The sequence below is a fragment of the Ochlerotatus camptorhynchus genome, unplaced genomic scaffold (genome assembly GCF_037179485.1).
Source record: "Ochlerotatus camptorhynchus isolate MF236.1 unplaced genomic scaffold, CSIRO-AGI_Acam_v1.1 ptg000503l, whole genome shotgun sequence".
In the NCBI taxonomy this organism is placed as follows: domain Eukaryota; kingdom Metazoa; phylum Arthropoda; class Insecta; order Diptera; family Culicidae; genus Ochlerotatus; species Ochlerotatus camptorhynchus.
The window spans coordinates 1304229-1322670 of record NW_027040988.1 but is presented as its reverse complement, the minus strand read 5'-3'; the positions used below and the strand labels follow the sequence as shown (position 1 = coordinate 1322670).

Here is an 18442-nt window from a genome sequence, read left to right as displayed (position 1 = left end):
TCATTCGATAGGCCGAAGTGAATTCATTGGCCTTTCAATGGCGTTTCAATCCGTTAGGCTGAGTTTAGAATCAGTAGGCCGAGTTTGGCGTTAAGAAGCAGTGTTAGACTTTTGACAATATCTCAACGATTGGTTTCTCTTTATCAAATCTTACGGTACATATGGAAAGGTAAATAAATTTGGAAGCCATCAGTAATAATAACATTCTGTTTGGTGCTAAACTGCGCTAGATTAAGAAAGACTATGTGCGGGTTGTGCTTAATAGACTTCTTTTTTTAATTGTTGCTTGTTCTTTCGCAAACATTTGTTTTTAGTGACTTCCCAAATAAAATTAACAACATTGAAACGAATCTTACTCAGAGAGTGAGTCACTTTTACTCATTCGTATGGGGAAATTTCTAAAATCGAAGGCCACTAAACACTGAGTGACCTACGCTTTTAGAAATTTCTCCATTTGAAAGTACTCTCTGAGTAACATTTGTTTTCAGTAAACAAAAAAAAAACATTTATGGAATAGTACTACCGTTTGATTTATCATTCCTTTACGGTTTTTTGTTTATTGAGGTTGAGGTTTGTTGTAATAGGGGAAATTGATTTAATGTCGGCCTAAATGCCCCTAATTTGGGCCCATACATAAATTCAACTAAATTTTCGATAGCGACCAAAAATATCCATTGCTACCGTCATCTAGATAAAAGTCACTAAAAGTCATAAATAGCAGATTTTTAGCTAAGAGGAAGAGGTGACAATTGGCTTTTTCCTCTTTTATTTCTATCTCTATCTCTATCTTTATCTATCTCTTTCTCTATCTTACGCACATGAAATCGGCCAATCAGAAGCTGGTTCACGTTTGACAGAAAAGTGGTTCATTTTCGCCCCCGTATTGTCACCTCTTCTCTTAGATTTTTAGCGATGGGCCCAATCTTAGATCCATAGGCCAACATTAGAGCCATTTCCCCTATTATCTTCTTGAAATATTAAAAAATATTCAAATATATCAGGGTGGCCCGCGAACCGGGAAAACCGGAAATACCGGGAAATATCCGGGAATTTGAAAAGTAACCGGGAAAAGAAAAACCCGGGAATTTGACGAGAGCACCGTGAAAAATAAATTTACCATACCATAGGAACAAATTGTTACACCAGAATTTCAGAATAAACCATTAAAACAGAGTGAATCTTTTTCAGTTGTCCCACAACTGTCTACAGCAGCAGTCGTTTTTTTTATTTCGGTGTGAACCACGCGATAGCCTGTTTTCGAGACTCGCTATTATTATAGTTGCTCTTTGTTCGTGGCTAGCAGTTCGGTGCCTTTTGTTGCTACGGTGCAAGATGTGTGAAGTAAAAAACACTATCAAGTTTAGCTTCAGCCATTGTGATGCCAAACCAAACATCGGAGGGATAGTAAATTTCGCCAAAGCACTCGACGCGGATCCGGCTGAAATGGAAGCTGTTTATCGCATTGGTGAGGAAAGGGGACTCTTCATGAAGTTCAAATCTGAGGAAGCGATGCTCCATGCTCTGACATTCGATTCGGAGGATTTAATCTTCCATTATGCGAATGGAACGACGGCAAAGGTACGCATGTCGCATGATTCATTCAATATGTGTATGACTTGCCACCAGAAGTACCCGACAACGAGCTGGATAAAGTGCTGGGGAAATATGGGAAAATTAAACGCATCATCCGGGAGAAATTTCCAACTGATTTGTGTTTTGAGGTATATACAGGAATACGCGGTATATATATATGGATGTGAAGAAGGAAATCCCCACGTCATTACATTTCTTCAATCGCAAAGGAAATATTTTTTATGATGGCAACAAAGATAATTGTTTTCTGTGCAAGGCGGACGGACAACGGAAGCTTTCCTGCCCCAAGCGGAAAGCTCGGAAGGAACCGGAGAAGCAACTTAAGGGAAAAGGAAAGCAAATAATTGAAAGAAAACAAAACAGCAGCAGTACGTATGCTGATGTAGTAGAAACTTGTTCAGTTCAGTTCAGTGTTCAGTTTACGAAACTTCGTTGCAGTTGATCAGAGATCTTGTAATTGTAATTGTAATTGTAATTGCAGGGCTGTTACAATATTTTCTAAATTTGATCCGCGAAATCCGCGACATCAAATACAAATCCGCGACAAAAAAAAACTGTTTTCATTGCCTAAAAATACCATTTGTATACTACTACATGGCATTTCAAGCTTATTGCATATAGCATATTAGATTTTGCCTGCTCTCAACTTAGTGTTCTTTGAAGTACCTTCACATTGATTTGAGAGCATTCTATGCCTGTACCATTCTATGCCCAAGGAAGTAGAGAAATTTGCCAACCCGAAAAATTATTGGCCCGGGCGGGAATCGAACTAAGTCGCCTCCAACATGGACTCGCTTTGTAGCTGCGCCTTTACCGACTGAGCTAAAGGAGTATCGTTTGTAACCTTTGAAAAAAAATCAGTTATTTATGATTGTTTTTTTTTTATTATTATGGTCACTTTAACACTCTTGAGTCATTTATGACTTGCCCGGGGGTGAGATTTGAACTCGTGACTTTGGCGTGAGAGGTATGGATGTTAACTACTACGCCGGGGTCGCCCCCTAGTTTATTAATGTTTCTATTGAATAAAACAGGCCTAGATTTGATGAAGCATTATTTAAAAAATGCATTTTCATTTTAAATGCAAATTTTCTTGAAAGTTAACCTTTCCGTCTCTGACGTATTTTGCTGTCCTAAATGTTGTAGTTAATTTGGCTATAGTTTTCTCAATTTTTGACCGATTCAATTACCAGAGTTTCATAAGTCACACTTGGTGGTCACGTCACACAGATATTCCTTGGGGTCTGTCCAATGGTGAGACATTTTCATGATATATTTTTTTTATTTCTAATATGAACCTTTTCGTTGGCAAATCATAACCGAATCATTTGTATGTGACTTTGTGAATCATGCACGACTTATTACTATGTGTACTGGAAATGATAGATTTTACAAATTTTCCAGGACATCAGTTGATTTTTTCTACTAGATCAACCAAAACTGCAATAATGTCTGTAGTAACGAAAAATGTCCAATCAGTTTCAAAGTGTCTATGTGGATCATGCATGATCTATTTTCGAGTAATCCAGATGTTGTAAATTCTTCAAATCGTCCTGGAGTTCAGATAATTTGATCTACTAGATCAACCGAGATTGGGACAATGTCTTTAATATCGAAATATTTCCAGAAAGATGCACAGTGTCTATGTGAATCATGCATGAACTATTGCCATGTATACCAGATGTTTTAAGTTCTCCAAATCGTTCTGGAGTTCAGATGATTTATTCTACTAGATCAACCATGACTGGGATACAGTCTGTAGTATCGAATTATGTCCAAACAGATTCGTAGTGGATATATGGATACTGTTTAATTATGTTCACGTATACCAGATGATCTAGGTTCTCCAAATCGTCCTGCAGTTCAGATGATTTGTTTTACGAGATAAACAAAGACTGGAATAATATCTGTAGTATCGAAATATCGATATGGAAATCCTTAGGAAATATTTGGCATACACGAATATAGGTTGACATGATCCACATAGACACTGCAAATTTATTTGTACATATTTCGAAACTACAGATATTGAATTAGGCTTGGGTGATTTAGTAGACACATAATCTGATCTCCAGAATGATTTCAGAACCTATAACATCTTGTATACGAAGCAATAGGTCGGGCACAATCCACATAGACACTTTGAATCTGTTTGGACATATTCCGATACTACATACATTATTGCAGTCTTGGTTTATATAGTTGAACAAATCAACTGAACTCCAGGACGATTTGGAGAACCTATAATATCCGGTATACATGGCAAATTACCCGCATATATACAATTCGTTTATGATTTGACAATGAATTCCACAATTTTTGTGACAGCACATCAGTCCCTTCGCGATTTTCGCGACATCATTTAATGTTTCCGCGATTTTCGCGACTGAAAGTTCAAATCCACGACAAATCCGCGAAATTCGCGAAATGCGCACCTGTTGTAACAGCCCTGTAATTGTTCAGTGCATAGGCTGTGCCTTCCGCTAAGAAGGCTTATCTAGGGACCAACCCCCTAGTCTATACACCTACTGGCCTTCCCGTTACACTCGTCAGCTCGTGCGATACTCTAGACACACATGGGTGGTCGTATCCGGGTCCTCCCCTGGGTAGGCTCGTGTCCGTCCAGGTTCTGGTACATTAACTTATCTATATGCATGGTAATTTTACTTTTAAAACTCATCTTTTGATTATAATGTCGAAAATGCTGAAATTAAATAAAGGTTAGCGATCCATATAAGGTGTGTGCTGCGACGGAGTAGTAATTGAAGGAAATGAGGTTCTGATGTGAAGTATAGGTAATTCTAAAATAGGTAAATCAATTAATCATTAGCTTCTAACAGTTACTAATAAATGGGTACGATAAATCACTCATCAATGAGTATTACCACTCCCACTGAAAAATGGGCAAAACCTTAATCATAAATGGATATTAGATTCCTACCGTGTATTTAAAGTTAAGTTAGGATCTTATCAAGCAAGCACACACCTTTTACGATTCTTATCCTACTTACGGTTTCCTGCACATACGACTTTTCCTAGATACAAGCTTCGTCCAGTATACATTGGCTGTCTCCAACCGGCATGATCCTTTATGTCTGGTTCCTCTTGCCGGTGCAAGTCTAATTCTTCTTTTCTTGTTCGAATTTTTTCCTATTGAACTTCTAGTCGTGTTCCCATTTGTCCTCAGGCAGTTAATATTAGTACATGAAGGAAGAAAGAAAGAAATAGAACAAGTAAAGTGTGAGCCGCATGCATTGATTACTTATTTGGGTCATGGTGTTGTCTTCCCTATTTATTTTCCTCTATTCGTTCTCATATCGCAACGTTTAACTAACCCCCTTCCCTCACACTATTATGGTCGGAAAAGAGAACCCATATTTAGTAATCTATCGCGAACTGCGATGCAGAAGATATTAAAAGCAAACTAATCTGGAACTGGTCTAAGACATATGACAGAGTATTGACACCTCACACTGTTGTGAATGAGCACGGACGCGAGATTTACTAGAGTATTAAATGCAAAACGCAAATTTAAAATAAAACTTGACAAGACATCGTCAATCCCCTTATTCTTGAACAGGGTCTGACGATGTGAATCTGATTTTGATCAGTGAACGGGCCCCATATGGGACTTTTTCTCACTATAAACATGTCATTTCCAGCCTATCTGAACTATTTAATAAATGGAAACCATAACATGGGTTACGCTTCCCCTAAGCGGGCCCTCCGCATCCTATCTCTGTCTTATCTCAAATGCCAATGGTTTGAATGTATCAATATATACATTGGAAATGACGTTCAATCAAATAAACCCATACCCCACTCACTTGGCAAGGCTTCAGAATCGTCCAGTGGGCAGTGCACTCTACACTCCACACACAGAGATTATTTCACTGGGGTCAGTAATTTTTTACTGGGTTTTCAAACAGCTGAAAAAGTCAGTAAACTGAAAATAACGGTCACACGTAATGCAACGAACAATTTTAACATATTTTATTTTTATCATCAAATAAATGTAATAAGAACACAGTCTGTATAAATTTCAAGAAAAAATCACTTTTATACAATTTTTTACAATTTTTTTTAAGTTTACTGACTTTTTCAGCTGTTCAAAAACCCAGTAAAAAATTACCGAACAGGGAGGCCGTGATTTTGTGTGCAAGTTCCCTTTCTTTCAAATTCACCCCAAATTTGATATTTTACCCATTTGAGTGTTGATTAATCACAATGAAACATTGTGACAGAGCACGGACTTGAGGTTACTAGAGTATTAAATAATCTAGGTCCTATTTAGGATTATATCTGAAAAATCCAAATTTGGCCAACGCCCACCGTTGCAGTTGATCAGAGATCTGTGTGTGTGTGTGTGTGTGTGTACAATCTAACCCCCACTGTCCGGCAGTGTTATTATGGAAGAAAACTGCTTTTTATTACCCTTAAATTAAAGCAGGTTTAGTCCGGGAGTTAGAAGGTGTTAGCTCTATTGCAGCTCCAGTGACCCATTTCAGAATGCCTGGTAATTCACGACCACTCCGAGGTCACTTTTACTTACAATAAGCCCCGCATGTTCACTCTACCTTTATCAAATGGATAATGGTATCATAAACACACTTCCAGATTCAAAAAATATTATTTCCAAATCTGGTACGTATATAGTTTTGAAATTTGTTCAACTGTATTAAACCGATTTGACTGGACATTTCTTATCAATTTTGTTTCGAATACCTCTTGATTCATCTGCTGGCAGCATTTACTGGCCCTTACCGGCGACCAACTCATCTGCCCGCAAATGCAATCGAGATATGTATAAGAACAATCTTCAACTGGAACGTACTCACCAAATCAATACATCCGGGAGCAAATTCCCGATGCTTATTTTTCTCTCGCAAACCCGTCGTCGTCGAACGGCAAAAAAGGACGCTCGGTGAGCAATTTTGTGACACGGAATTTTCACTGAACATAAACCAAGAATTCACGAATTTCACCACACCCAACTGCGAAATACGTTCAGAAGCACTTTTGATACAATTTCGATCAATTTCTTTCGAAAACACAACAAAAAAAGTTACAAGCGAGCCAACATCAACACCGATTGTGCCGAGCTCTTTCACGCACCTTGCAGCGCGTAAATAAACTCCCGTTGCAGTTGATCAGAGATCTTACTTCAAAAAAGCTCCATGAAACTTTTGGAGGTTGTGGGAAGTTTGTTAAATTTCAAGGAACTTTCCAGATGTCCAAGAATATTTTTAGATGATAGATGTCTTCCCAGAAGTGCAAAGATGTTCAGAAATCTTCGTAAAATTAAAAGATGGAAAAAATATGGAAATAGAAATAAATTCAAGGAACTTCGTAGAGTTTGAGGAAATTTTGTAAAACTTAAGGGAGTTTTGTAGATGTTCAGGAAACATTGCAGGATATTATTTCAGACATCTTACGTAGACAGCAGGAAATATTCAAAAGATCTCCATAAAGACGAAGATATTAGTAAAGTTCTCTGGATATTTTTCCAAGACTTCAGGTTGATCAAGTTCTAAGGATCTCCAACTGTTTAAATACTCAAACCCGATTATGATGAAATAAAATATAACCTGATTTTTCATAATTTTTGTTTCAAGATGTTTCGAACTTTATAAATCTTATTTTTGTAGTATGAATGATTATCGACTCCCGATAGGTGCTTTATAAGTTTTTATAAGTTTCAACAACGATTTAGGGAAGTTTCACTTTTTATAGAATTCGTTAGTAAACTTTTTCACTTAATTCTGGGAAGCGCTAAATGATACTAGCTGAGGATTTTATACGATGTAGTAAACTGCAGTCCCAGTAACAAGTTGTTGATACACATGCAATCGTTTGAATGAAGCCCGCCACGACGGTAAATAAATGCTTTCAAGCTATTTGTGAATGATTACATATGTTTAAGGCACGAATCGAACTTTTGCCCCTTACCCCCCCCCCCCCTCCCCCCCCCCCTTATAGAAAATCTAATACCCCTAAAAACATCTTCAAGAGAAAGGAAATCATGTCCTGAAATAAAATTTCCCCTTCGCTATTGAGTTTTTTATGATCTACGCCCCTAAAGTTGATACAAATATTATAATTTATCATATCGAAACAAACTTTTGCCTGTAACTCTTCAAGAACATCACCAATTTAAAAGACATCCCAAGCAAGTTTCAAAACATTGAATTTAATTTTGAACGGGCTTCGGAAACCTCAAATCGAACTTTTGTCCAACCTTACTCTACGTTACATTGTGTTGCGCGACAGTTTACTAAGAACGCAATTTTAACACGTGTCAAATTCGGTGATGTGATGATGGTATCAGTACCGTGAGTTAACTAAACACAACACACCCTCAATATCGGATGCGCTGGATGCGCTACGGTGGTATTGACCTGCAGTACTTGCTGGTATTTTGGTCACTAACACTCAAACATGTTCTTATGAAAACAACACCCTTGACGGTGGGTCTTGATGAGATCTTTGTTTGTATAAATTTCAACAATATGTACACAGAAAAACAAAACTACCCACCGCTTGAGTTTTTTAAACTCAAATTTGAGTTATTTGACCTCTGCCCGTTTCATTTCCTCTCGCTATTGTTGTCAAAAATAGAACGAAAGATTCGACTCAACCGTCTAGTTCCGTACGAGAAGCCAAAATTAAGTAATATGCGATATACCCAAATTTGAGTTAATTGAACTTAATTTTGGGTAGAAAAAATTGAAAATAACTTAGCGATGGGTAATTTTTTTTGCCGTGCTTAAATGCAAACTACTTTGAGCCGGTTTACCCAAATTTGGCTTATCGTACGGAACATGGGAGATGAGTGAAAAGAACTTAATTTTGGGTTGTTTTGAATTTCTGTGTAATTAATTAATCATTGACTGAAACTCGGCATTCGATTTTCGATATTTCAGTGCCAACATTTCAAAGGGGCGTAATTGCATTTGTAAACAATGGCTTTAGCCGTCGATTTTTCGCGAATAAAATATCACTCATGAAAAATAATGACACCAGCAGGTAGAGGAATGTTTCTTCTACCAGCTAGCATTGTTATTTTGGAGAGGTAAGATTTCATTCGCTAGAAATTGACGGCTAAAGTCATTGTTTACAAAAGCAATTACGCCCCTTTGAAATGTTGGCACTGATTTCTTATTTTTTATTTTATTTGATGTGGTATTATTATGTGATAAATTAAATAAATGTGTAAAGCACAACATAATGCACATTCCTGCACTCAGAAAATAGCACACGCACACTTTATGGCAAATTACCATGTAGAACAACTCGTAACATTCATTGGGCTCACGTAAACAAAAGGCACAGTGAAAGCCCTTGAAATCCATGACATCCACTATGAAAAGTATGTGTGATAACTTAAGACCTTAAGTATATGAGCGTTTCACAATATGGAAGTAAAGTATAGTTGAATAGTCGGTATTTATAGTTGTTTTAAACTGGGTTGACACTTGGGTTTTATGGGGGCTCTGTAGACTTGTAAAATGCTATAAAACCTTGTTAAAACTTGCAATGTTACTTGGGTATGCTGCCGTTCTACGTAGATTTACATATAACATGGGACAGTTATGGATATAACGGCAGCATAGTAGATTTAAATAGTTTTAGCGCGCTCTTATTCATAACTTTCATTCATCATTATAATACCTACTAACACTGGGAATTTTTTCCCGGTTGACGAGTTATTTAGATTTTTCTTCTTATGTTGGTGTTTTGTTAATGAATTAGTGATTTAAAGATTTTCACGTTGCAGTTTCACTTTATATCTGAGAATGACATGTCGTAGATACAAATTTAACTGTGTTTAACTCGCTCTTTTTTATGTTTACATAAGGATAATTTCTGTAAGTCACTGCAACTTAGCACAGACGGTATTTAGTATTTTAAATCAGTTGTCATCACATTCTGCTTTCCTTTTAGTTCACGAATTATATTTAACATGCTATCCCACCTAGCAGTATAATTAATAAACCTATCAAGACATATCAAGATATTGTTTACTGATTATTATTTACTGTTGAATAGTATACTTATCTAATCTAGCCATAATTTATATACCTACATCTTTTTTCAATAAACTTTACGCATCGACCTATCGCGTTGTGTGGATAAATAAATGGAATCAGACTTCCAACCAATCACACACATCGATTTGTGTGTTTTCATCGCAGCTCTTCCGTTCCAGGCCGCAATAATAAGCACTCAAAGGAAGAGTGAAGCTGTGTGCAAGGGAAATATTTTCGTACGAGATAGTAATCGTACCGTGTATTTGCCATCGTGGAGGTTTTACTGCCACGGTCAGAATAGTACTTATTTTCAAACTGAATCGCGCTGTTCGTTTTGTCAAGTAATACAAACTTATTCCAGTGATTGTTATCCGGTAGTTGGATAGTTGTCGCTACCTAGTAGTTGTTGCCATAAGTGGAAATATTAGTCTTTTTGGAAGAGTTCGAGAGTATCACTCAGTGTGGTAAGGAAAATGGCTGATGAAGACAAAGGACTGGTCGCTGGACGTCCAGCAGCAGGTAAGTGCAATCGGTATTGATTATCTATTGTTTGTGTAAACGATACCAAAGATTTCTAACTGGAATGCCAAACGTCGGAAAATGTTTAAAATCAACCGTATATAAGAATGTAAACGTTAAAAATATGGAATAAGTAAATTCAGTCTACCTACATTATCTTGTTGGCGACTTCGCCTTGTTGCACTCAACCATGTCTTGGTGTTCCAGTTCAGATAATCAGTGAGCACCTGCAATGGAAAATGTGAGTCCATGCATAAATGAAGAAGCAGACGAAGAACATCTACTAATCATACGTCTTTCAAATGCCTTTGCAGTCAAGGCCGGCGGAATGCGAATTGTGCAGCACAAGACCCCGAATGCAGAGCGGCCAGCTAAGGATCCAGTCGAAGTCATCGGCTTATCGGTGGGTATTGTTTTCTTCTTCTTGTCGCTATATAGTTTGCCCAGTGTTAGGGTTGTAGTGAGCTCTATATGTGATTTGCTGCGAAATAAGCTCCTGTATTTTAGCATCTTCGGGACCCATTGTTAATTGCGTCGTTTGTTTTTTTTGCTCCTATAATCTATTTCAGTTCCAACATTTCATTAGGGCGAAACTGCTTTTGTAAACAATGACTTCTGCCACCGATTTATCGCAAATAAAAGCTTACTCCTGCAAATTAACGACGCCAGTTGGTAGAGGAAAGATTCCTCTATCTGATAGTGTCGTTACTTTGCATGTGTGAGCGCTAGAAAAGCTTACTCTTGATTGTTTCTCATGATCGGTTGTTTACATCAGTTTCTTTGGCTATTAAGTACAAACTGGACCTAGACGCTGCCCTCAACGTCCTGAACGCTTTCAGTTTGTTGTTAATTGAAAGCTTTCCTAGCCTAGAATACATGTATTACAATTCACCCTAATGTATTGTAATTTGTCTCTAGATTTCTGTAATTTTCGCTCGCAGTAATTAAAGACAAAAAATTAAAAATTTAACCGTTTCTTTATCGTTTAATGCAGTGTTTTTCTTTGTTCCACACATCAATCCACTGTAACCAGTAAGGGAAAGCCACAGTAGATGGCCACCGTAACGAAACTCGAATGAAATTCCACTCTTGGCAAAGAAATAATTATGTCTATAATATTACAGGAACTTCAAGAGTTCTCCTATAATAACTTACTTGAATTTTTCTAGAAAATATAAACTTGTTAAACTTCGAAAAAAATAATCAAAGGAAATTCGAAGTTTTCTGAGAAAAATTCTTTCTAGTCTTTCTGTCGAAAATTGTACACTGATTAAATTTCAAATATTGTTTTTATGTGTCCCACACATTAATATTTCCAATGTGATCAACAAATGATATGTGTGCTTCTGGGTGGATTCTGTTTATGTGTGGTCACATGAAAATCATGTGGAATTTTACATGGAAATTCGTCAATAAAAATGTGTGGAATTCTATTAGTGTACAACTGTTGTATAAACTCGAATTTCACCGTTTTTTAAAAGTGCACCAAAATTAGATAATTTTGAAAATGAAGTCGACACATTTTTTTAATGATGTACCGTGTGGTGCTCATTTTGTCATAATTTGTTGAAAAAGTTCACAAAATGTGTTCTAAACATGCGTTTAATCGACTAATTCACTCGTTTGAGATGCCTTCAGGTCATATTAAGCCATTGGCACTTTTATTTCACCGTTTATTGTTTACTTTTTGTAAATTACTAAAATTACTTTTGTTTACATTCATATGAGCGGTAAATGGAGACCTAACAACGATCAAGGGTTACCGTCACCGCTCATCCTTAAAATGAAATTAAAATGGACATTACTATCAATATTTCATAACTAAGACGAGTGGTTAATCAATATCAAATAGGGGAATTTATGTATTCTCGCCAACCTAAGCAGCGACCTTATTTCTATAGCTTTTTTCTCTAAGAAACGCACACATGCAGTAGTGGTTTGTTTACAATCTTTTGCTGCCAGCTGCTCTAACAATTTCAGTCGAAAGAATTGTCAAAAACTGTTTTGAAACGCTTTTACAAAGCTCCAATCTTCTCTAGTGAGAGCGAGTATTGTCGGCAACCAGTTTTTCTTCGGCAACCGTTCCATTTGAACTGCATGTAAATTTGCTGTTCTATTATCGGCAACTCGAAATCAGCTACAATTTGTAGTGCGTGTGTTTCATTTCAAGAAAACCTTGCTAGATTGCTTTTTCTCAGTGGTAAAAATATAGTCAAATTGAAGCTGAAAGCATAAAGAATCGTTTGAATGCATTCAGCGAAGTGTTTTCGTAAGAAAATCCAGTGAAAATAATGTTTCAATTTGGGTTGCCGAAAATAGTCTGGCATGCCGAAGCCGTCATTTCCCCTACCTTAAAAACTTACAAACCATATAAAGTGTTCAATGGCGAGAAAAGATGGACAATTCAAAAAGATAATATTTCCACTACGACATGAGCGATGAATGGGACTCCTGATTACATGCACTAATATCAACAATCAATACGAAACTAACGATTTTAAATTGGCTCACTACTTGACTAGCCTATTGGTCCCAAGTAAATCGATTAACCTATCCCATTCTTGTATAAATTCCAGTACTACACGGTAAGAAAAAAGTACCCAAAAATATGTTCTTTTCACTCATCTCGGCACTATAGCAAAGATGAATACTAAGATGAAACTATCGGAAGAAAAACTTTCTATTTTAGTGTCCTCTTTCACGGTCCCTTTCATCCAATGAATACCCCCCGTATTCAAGGTTATTTTGTGGTTTTGCTGCCCCCTCGGTAGAGATGAAATTTTTCGCTCATTTTTATCAAAACAATCACACCAAAATCAGAGATGTCCCATTTTTTAATTACTCGATTAACAACTAATCGATTATTTTTTGTTTGTTGTGCTGCCATTTTTCCAGCAATGAGAGTGCAGCACATGTTTGAAACGATTGGTGATGATCCTCTGGTGCTTATATCGGCATGATATAATCGATTACAAATATTTTATTTTTCGGTTCGTTAATCGATTAATCGATTATTCGAATGAAAATCGGCCATCACTAGATGAATGTGAAACGTCATTTAAAATATAAGGACCGTACATAAATAATGATACGATTTGAAAGGGACCGGGGCTAATCACAAATTACGTCCCCACGGTAATTGAAATAAACACGAGTGCTGACCGGTTGACTATAGTGCACATGGTGCAGGAACCCATAAGTGGGTAAAGCGGGCCAAAGTAAATTTAATTTACTTCACAGCAAAAAAAATGTAATATCGATCAATGTTATTCAAGCTTATGTATGAAATAATGATGTAATAGCAAAAAGCAGATACAATATTACGTCAATGGATGTTATTTTGTTCGCAAAATCGATGTACATCGTACAACGTTATATTACACAACCGATGGATTGACCTGCTTGCAGCGGATTGGATGTAATATTCAACAACTTTTTTTCTGTGTACTTGTGGTGCAATTCGTATGGAATTTTCCACTAGGTTTCTACCCAAAAGTAAGTTAGTTGTACCCAAAAATAGATAAACATGATTATACTCAACGTTGAGTTCCCACACTTTACTACCCCTGTTGCGTGGTTTTTTTTCGTTAATTACTTTATTTGTACAGGCTCAATCGAATAAACTTTACAGAGCCAAGTTATCATTTACTTTATACATTATAAATGTCTTAAATCTAAAATTAAAGGATTTGACCGATTACTTGTGGTCTTCTCGAGTTAGTGGATAACAATTGTTTGGATCGGGAGAGGGAAAAGGAGAAAACATAAACATATACTTAATCCTATCGACGTTATATCAACTCTGTAATTATACATTTATTACAGAAACAAATATACAAAAAAAAACACACACACACACACACACAATACAAACTAAACACACACACAAAATACAAACTAAACACAAGGTTAATCAAACTTACAATCTATGGTTAATATTCTTAAAGAAAACATATATGAGTTGCATAAACTCCAGATCGCACCTAGCCAAAATATCCCGAACTGGGACATTCGGTTGTCTACCTCGAGCCCGAAGGGAATCGTACAACTCGGATCTGACTCCTCGGTGCTCAGCACACGACCAAATAATGTGATCTGCGTCCTGGTAACCTTGTCCACATTCACAGAGATTACTGTCCCCCAGCCCAACACGAAACAAGTGATCGCTTAGCGAATAGTGATTGGACATGAGGCGAGACATCACACGAATGAAGTCTCGACCCACCTCCAAACCTGTGAACCAAGGACACTTCGACACCTTAGGGATGATTGAATATAACCATCGTCCCAAACTCCCTTCACTCCATTTATTTTGCCAGCTGGCGAGTGACTTGACGATAAATGAAGAAAAATTCGTCGTAGGCGATTTGTCGATCGTAAATATCGCCTTCCCTATGCCCGCTATGCCCACCTTTGCAAGCGAGTCCGCCTTCTCATTGCCCGGAATCGAGCAATGAGATGGGACCCATGCAAAGGTGATGACAAAAGATCTTAAAGATAAAGCACTTAGAAACTCTCGTATTTTCATGAGAAAATACGAGGAGTGCTTTACCGGCCTCATGGAGCGAATAGCCTCGACAGAACTGAGATTATCCGTAAAAATAAAATAATGATCTGGTGCAAGTGAGGCGATCATTTCTAGCGTATAATGTATTGCCGCCAGTTCAGCTACATATACTGAACAAGGAGCATGAAGCATTCGAGAGGCGCTATGAAATTCGTTATGTTGCGTGGTTTTGCTCCTCCGTTTTTGACAACATTAGAAGGCGAAAAGGAGACAAACTAAAAAAAAGTAGGTAAAAGTGAACTGACCGTTGCGCACTTTTTTCTTACCGTGTACCTTATGCTTGCTTTGATTCGCTATGAAAGTTTGACAGATAAAATGAGGGGTTCGTGGATTTTCCTATGTTTCGAGGGGTGCATCGATTAGCTTGGGACCGAAGATAGTACCAGAGCTAAGCCAAAAAGTTAAGCTCGTTTCTTCGGGACTTTCTGGTCTTAGAGTTACCTCTATCCAGCATTTTACGAGTGCTTATCGCCGCCACAATCTGGCTGAGTTTTTGATAGGGAGCATATGATTTGACGTTTGGGTTGTGTCGTTCGACGTATAAACGTTCAAATTTGATCGTTTACACGTCAAACGACACAACCCACACTTCAAATCTTATGGTCCCTACCAGAAACTCAGCCAGAATGTGGCGACCATAAGCGATCATAAAATACTGGATGCTAATATCAGTGTTCTTCCACTCATGATAAAAAAAATATCAATTTGCTTTCACAATAGATCCGCTATCACTAGTGATATGCAAAGGTAACTCACTCAACACATCAATCGTTACAATCTCAAATGTTAAAAAAAAAATCTCGCTAGAGTCATAATAAAAACTCACGTGAGATTTTCTGTCACTCTACTTATAACAACACCGCACGGCCTTTGAATCAACCGTGAGTTCTTTGGCTATGCTTTCTGTCATTAAGATATTTTCAGTGTTCTCAAATGTCTTTATCTAACTTGAAAAAAGTGAAAATGGAGCAACGCGCAGAGATCCAAAATCTGAGCGGCTAAGAGGAAAATGAGTGTCATCTTGCCAGGAAGAACGGAAAACAGATGGTGTAACATGAATTTGAAATGTATTTTTTTTCCTTGTTACTCTTATGGAATGTGTCCCAAACGTTCCATAAGATTAACTTAGGAAAGGAAGAGGCGGTAAATTTAGAACGCACGATCTGTTTATCCGAACATAGGCGCTGGGTTTCGTTTATAGAGATTTTCGACGTTTATTTGGCGCACACTACTGCAACATCTAAAGAAGAAGTGCAAGCAAGAGGGAAACAGATTAGCGGGAAAACACTAAGAGGAAGAGGAGACAACTGGCTTCTTACTCTTTTATCTCTATCTATATCTATCTCTATCTCTATCTTACGCATTTCAAATCGGCCAATCACGAGTTGGTTCGCGTTTGACAGCAAAGTGGTTCGTTTTCGCCCCCGTATTGTCTCTTCTTCCTCTTAGGGAAAACAATGAATCCATTCCATTAATCTCCGTGTGCTAGATAGAGCTAAGAGGAAGAGGAGACAACTGGCTTCTTACTCTTTTATCTCTATCTATATCTATCTCTATCTATATTTATCTCTATCTCTATCTCTATCTTACGCACTTCAAATCGGCCAATTACGAGCTGTTTCGCGTTTTCCTGAAAAACTCAGCAAATTTTATTTAGCGAAATTAGTAGCCATCCTGATGCCTTTCTTTGTATAATGGAAATACACTTTTTGTTGTAGACAGTACCGGATGTTGAGTGGTAAGCGAGACTGCTTTCTCACCCCAGTAGGGGTCGTTTGGATTTTCTGAGGCGGAAAAATCTCTGGTCACGTATTCCTTCGGAATAGAAGTAAAGCCGTTGGTCCCGAACCATTGTTTTCGATAGGTTCCAGTTGTGGAAATCGCCTCCATGGCATTGCTGATTAACCACCAATTGGCAATCAATTCTCGTCGATGAATGAAACTCGGTTACGGTTAAATACCTAACAGACTGCTTGTTTGAATACTGTTTTTTCGATTTTATGACCTGTGCGAAAAACATACTGTACACATATTTTTCGCACTGTAGGTAGTCAGAAATTGTGCAAAATGCATAACACTTCAAATGTATAGGTTTGTAAACCAATAAATATTATGGTTTGTCTTGCTTGCATAATAAAACATGCAGTTTTGCGGGAATCAATGACCATGTCTTGATAACGACGGAAAATCTTAAAACACGTGACCGAATCAAGGGCATGGGAAATTGCACCCTACGCCAGGAGATAATGGGCCTTATTACGGGTGTCACTACACGGTGATAAGGAAGTGATACTCATAATACGAGCCGTGATTGCCGTACAAATCAAATGGGAATCACTTCACCGTGACGACAAGTGACAAGTTTTCACCGTGAAGTGACATCCGTAATAAGCCCCAATGTGAACATTTAAGCCGCGGATACACATTATTTGTATAATAATTATGAGCACTATACAACAACTATACAAGTGTGACCATGGATGTGCTCATGATTTATTATACAAATAATGCTCATGCTCATAGCTTGTCCTACAAGTGTATCCGCAGCATTAGTGTTAGCAAAGACTGCATACGATTTAGAGAAAAACAAGCATAATTTTCATTTTAAACTAATAATTATTTGAATTCCCTTTCACTCTTGCAGAATCCAGCGCCGAACGTGAATACCGGCGAGGTGGTGCAGAACGCTGCGAACAACAAACACAACGAGCACTCGGTCGAAGCTAGTCAGGTGGCCCATGCCCAGAAACCGGCGGTGCAGGTTCCTCAAAAGGCAGTGAACAACATTCAGCAGCCACGGAAGTTTTGAAGGAATGATTGTGACATCAAGTGCAATACGTGTGTATGGCACGTCGCAAAGTTTTATTTCACATCCGTACGTTATGGGTAGTCGATAGCGCGTCATAAATTACGCATAAGAATGTGTTTACAGAAAATTCATATTACACATCTGTATGATTTTTTTTTTCGATTCCTTTCTGAAGATTTGTTTCCAACCAGTTTTTTCTACAACTCGTTTTGAATTTTGTAATTTTAGGCCAATTACGGGATTAATTAACTCATGTTTGCTTTTTCACAAATCACATTTCACAATCCGTATGTCTATATATTAAACACTGTATGCACATAAAACTAATTTTTAATTAAAACTTCAACATTAATCACGTAAGTCATGGTGGCACATAACGTCCAGGATGGTACTATGTCATAAATTTGTCCTTTTAACAGAAAATGTAATCGAAAGAAAGTGAATTAAAATAAATACTATTATTGATACCGTAGTTTTCTAAACATTCGCCTGATTTCTTTGTCACTATCACCTTCTCGCTAGCGGTCAAATTTAATCTATTATCAGCAACGTCTAGCATTGCCTATCGATAACGTTTTTGTGGGTTAATTACTGTGAATGTATATGGCGCCTGCATAAACATTTCTTTATGAATTGTATTCTTTGTCATTATGGCGCTTTCGGAAAGATTAATTTATTTTCCTTGTAAGATAATGATGTGGTCAGTTATTCCTGACAGGAATTTTATCATTTGAAGACATTGATAATTTTCGATTTTAAAGCATGTAGTCTCGAAAGACACAAATTTACGTTAGGGGATTTAATGCGTAAAAATGTCTTGAGCTTGTAACCTACCTAGTTACGGTGATACTCTTAGCGTGAAACTTCAAAAGCACAAATGTCAGCTTCCACAAAACATACAATTATGAAATTACTACTCTGTGT

General features: G+C 37.4%; 1 protein-coding gene across 1 annotated transcript in view; it reads left to right on the top strand.

Moving 5' to 3' along the window:
- Nucleotides 1-18000, top strand: part of LOC135712769 (death-associated protein 1) — a 60381-nt gene extending 42381 nt beyond the window's left edge. Inside the window, exons 2-4 of the mRNA XM_065235828.1 lie at nt 10024-10142; nt 10457-10545; nt 17354-18000. Coding sequence (XP_065091900.1) covers nt 10097-10142; nt 10457-10545; nt 17354-17518 — 300 coding nt within the window. The 5' untranslated portion in view covers nt 10024-10096 and the 3' untranslated portion in view covers nt 17519-18000. The remainder of the gene's footprint in view (nt 1-10023; nt 10143-10456; nt 10546-17353) is intronic.
- Nucleotides 18001-18442: the final 442 nt, after the last annotated feature.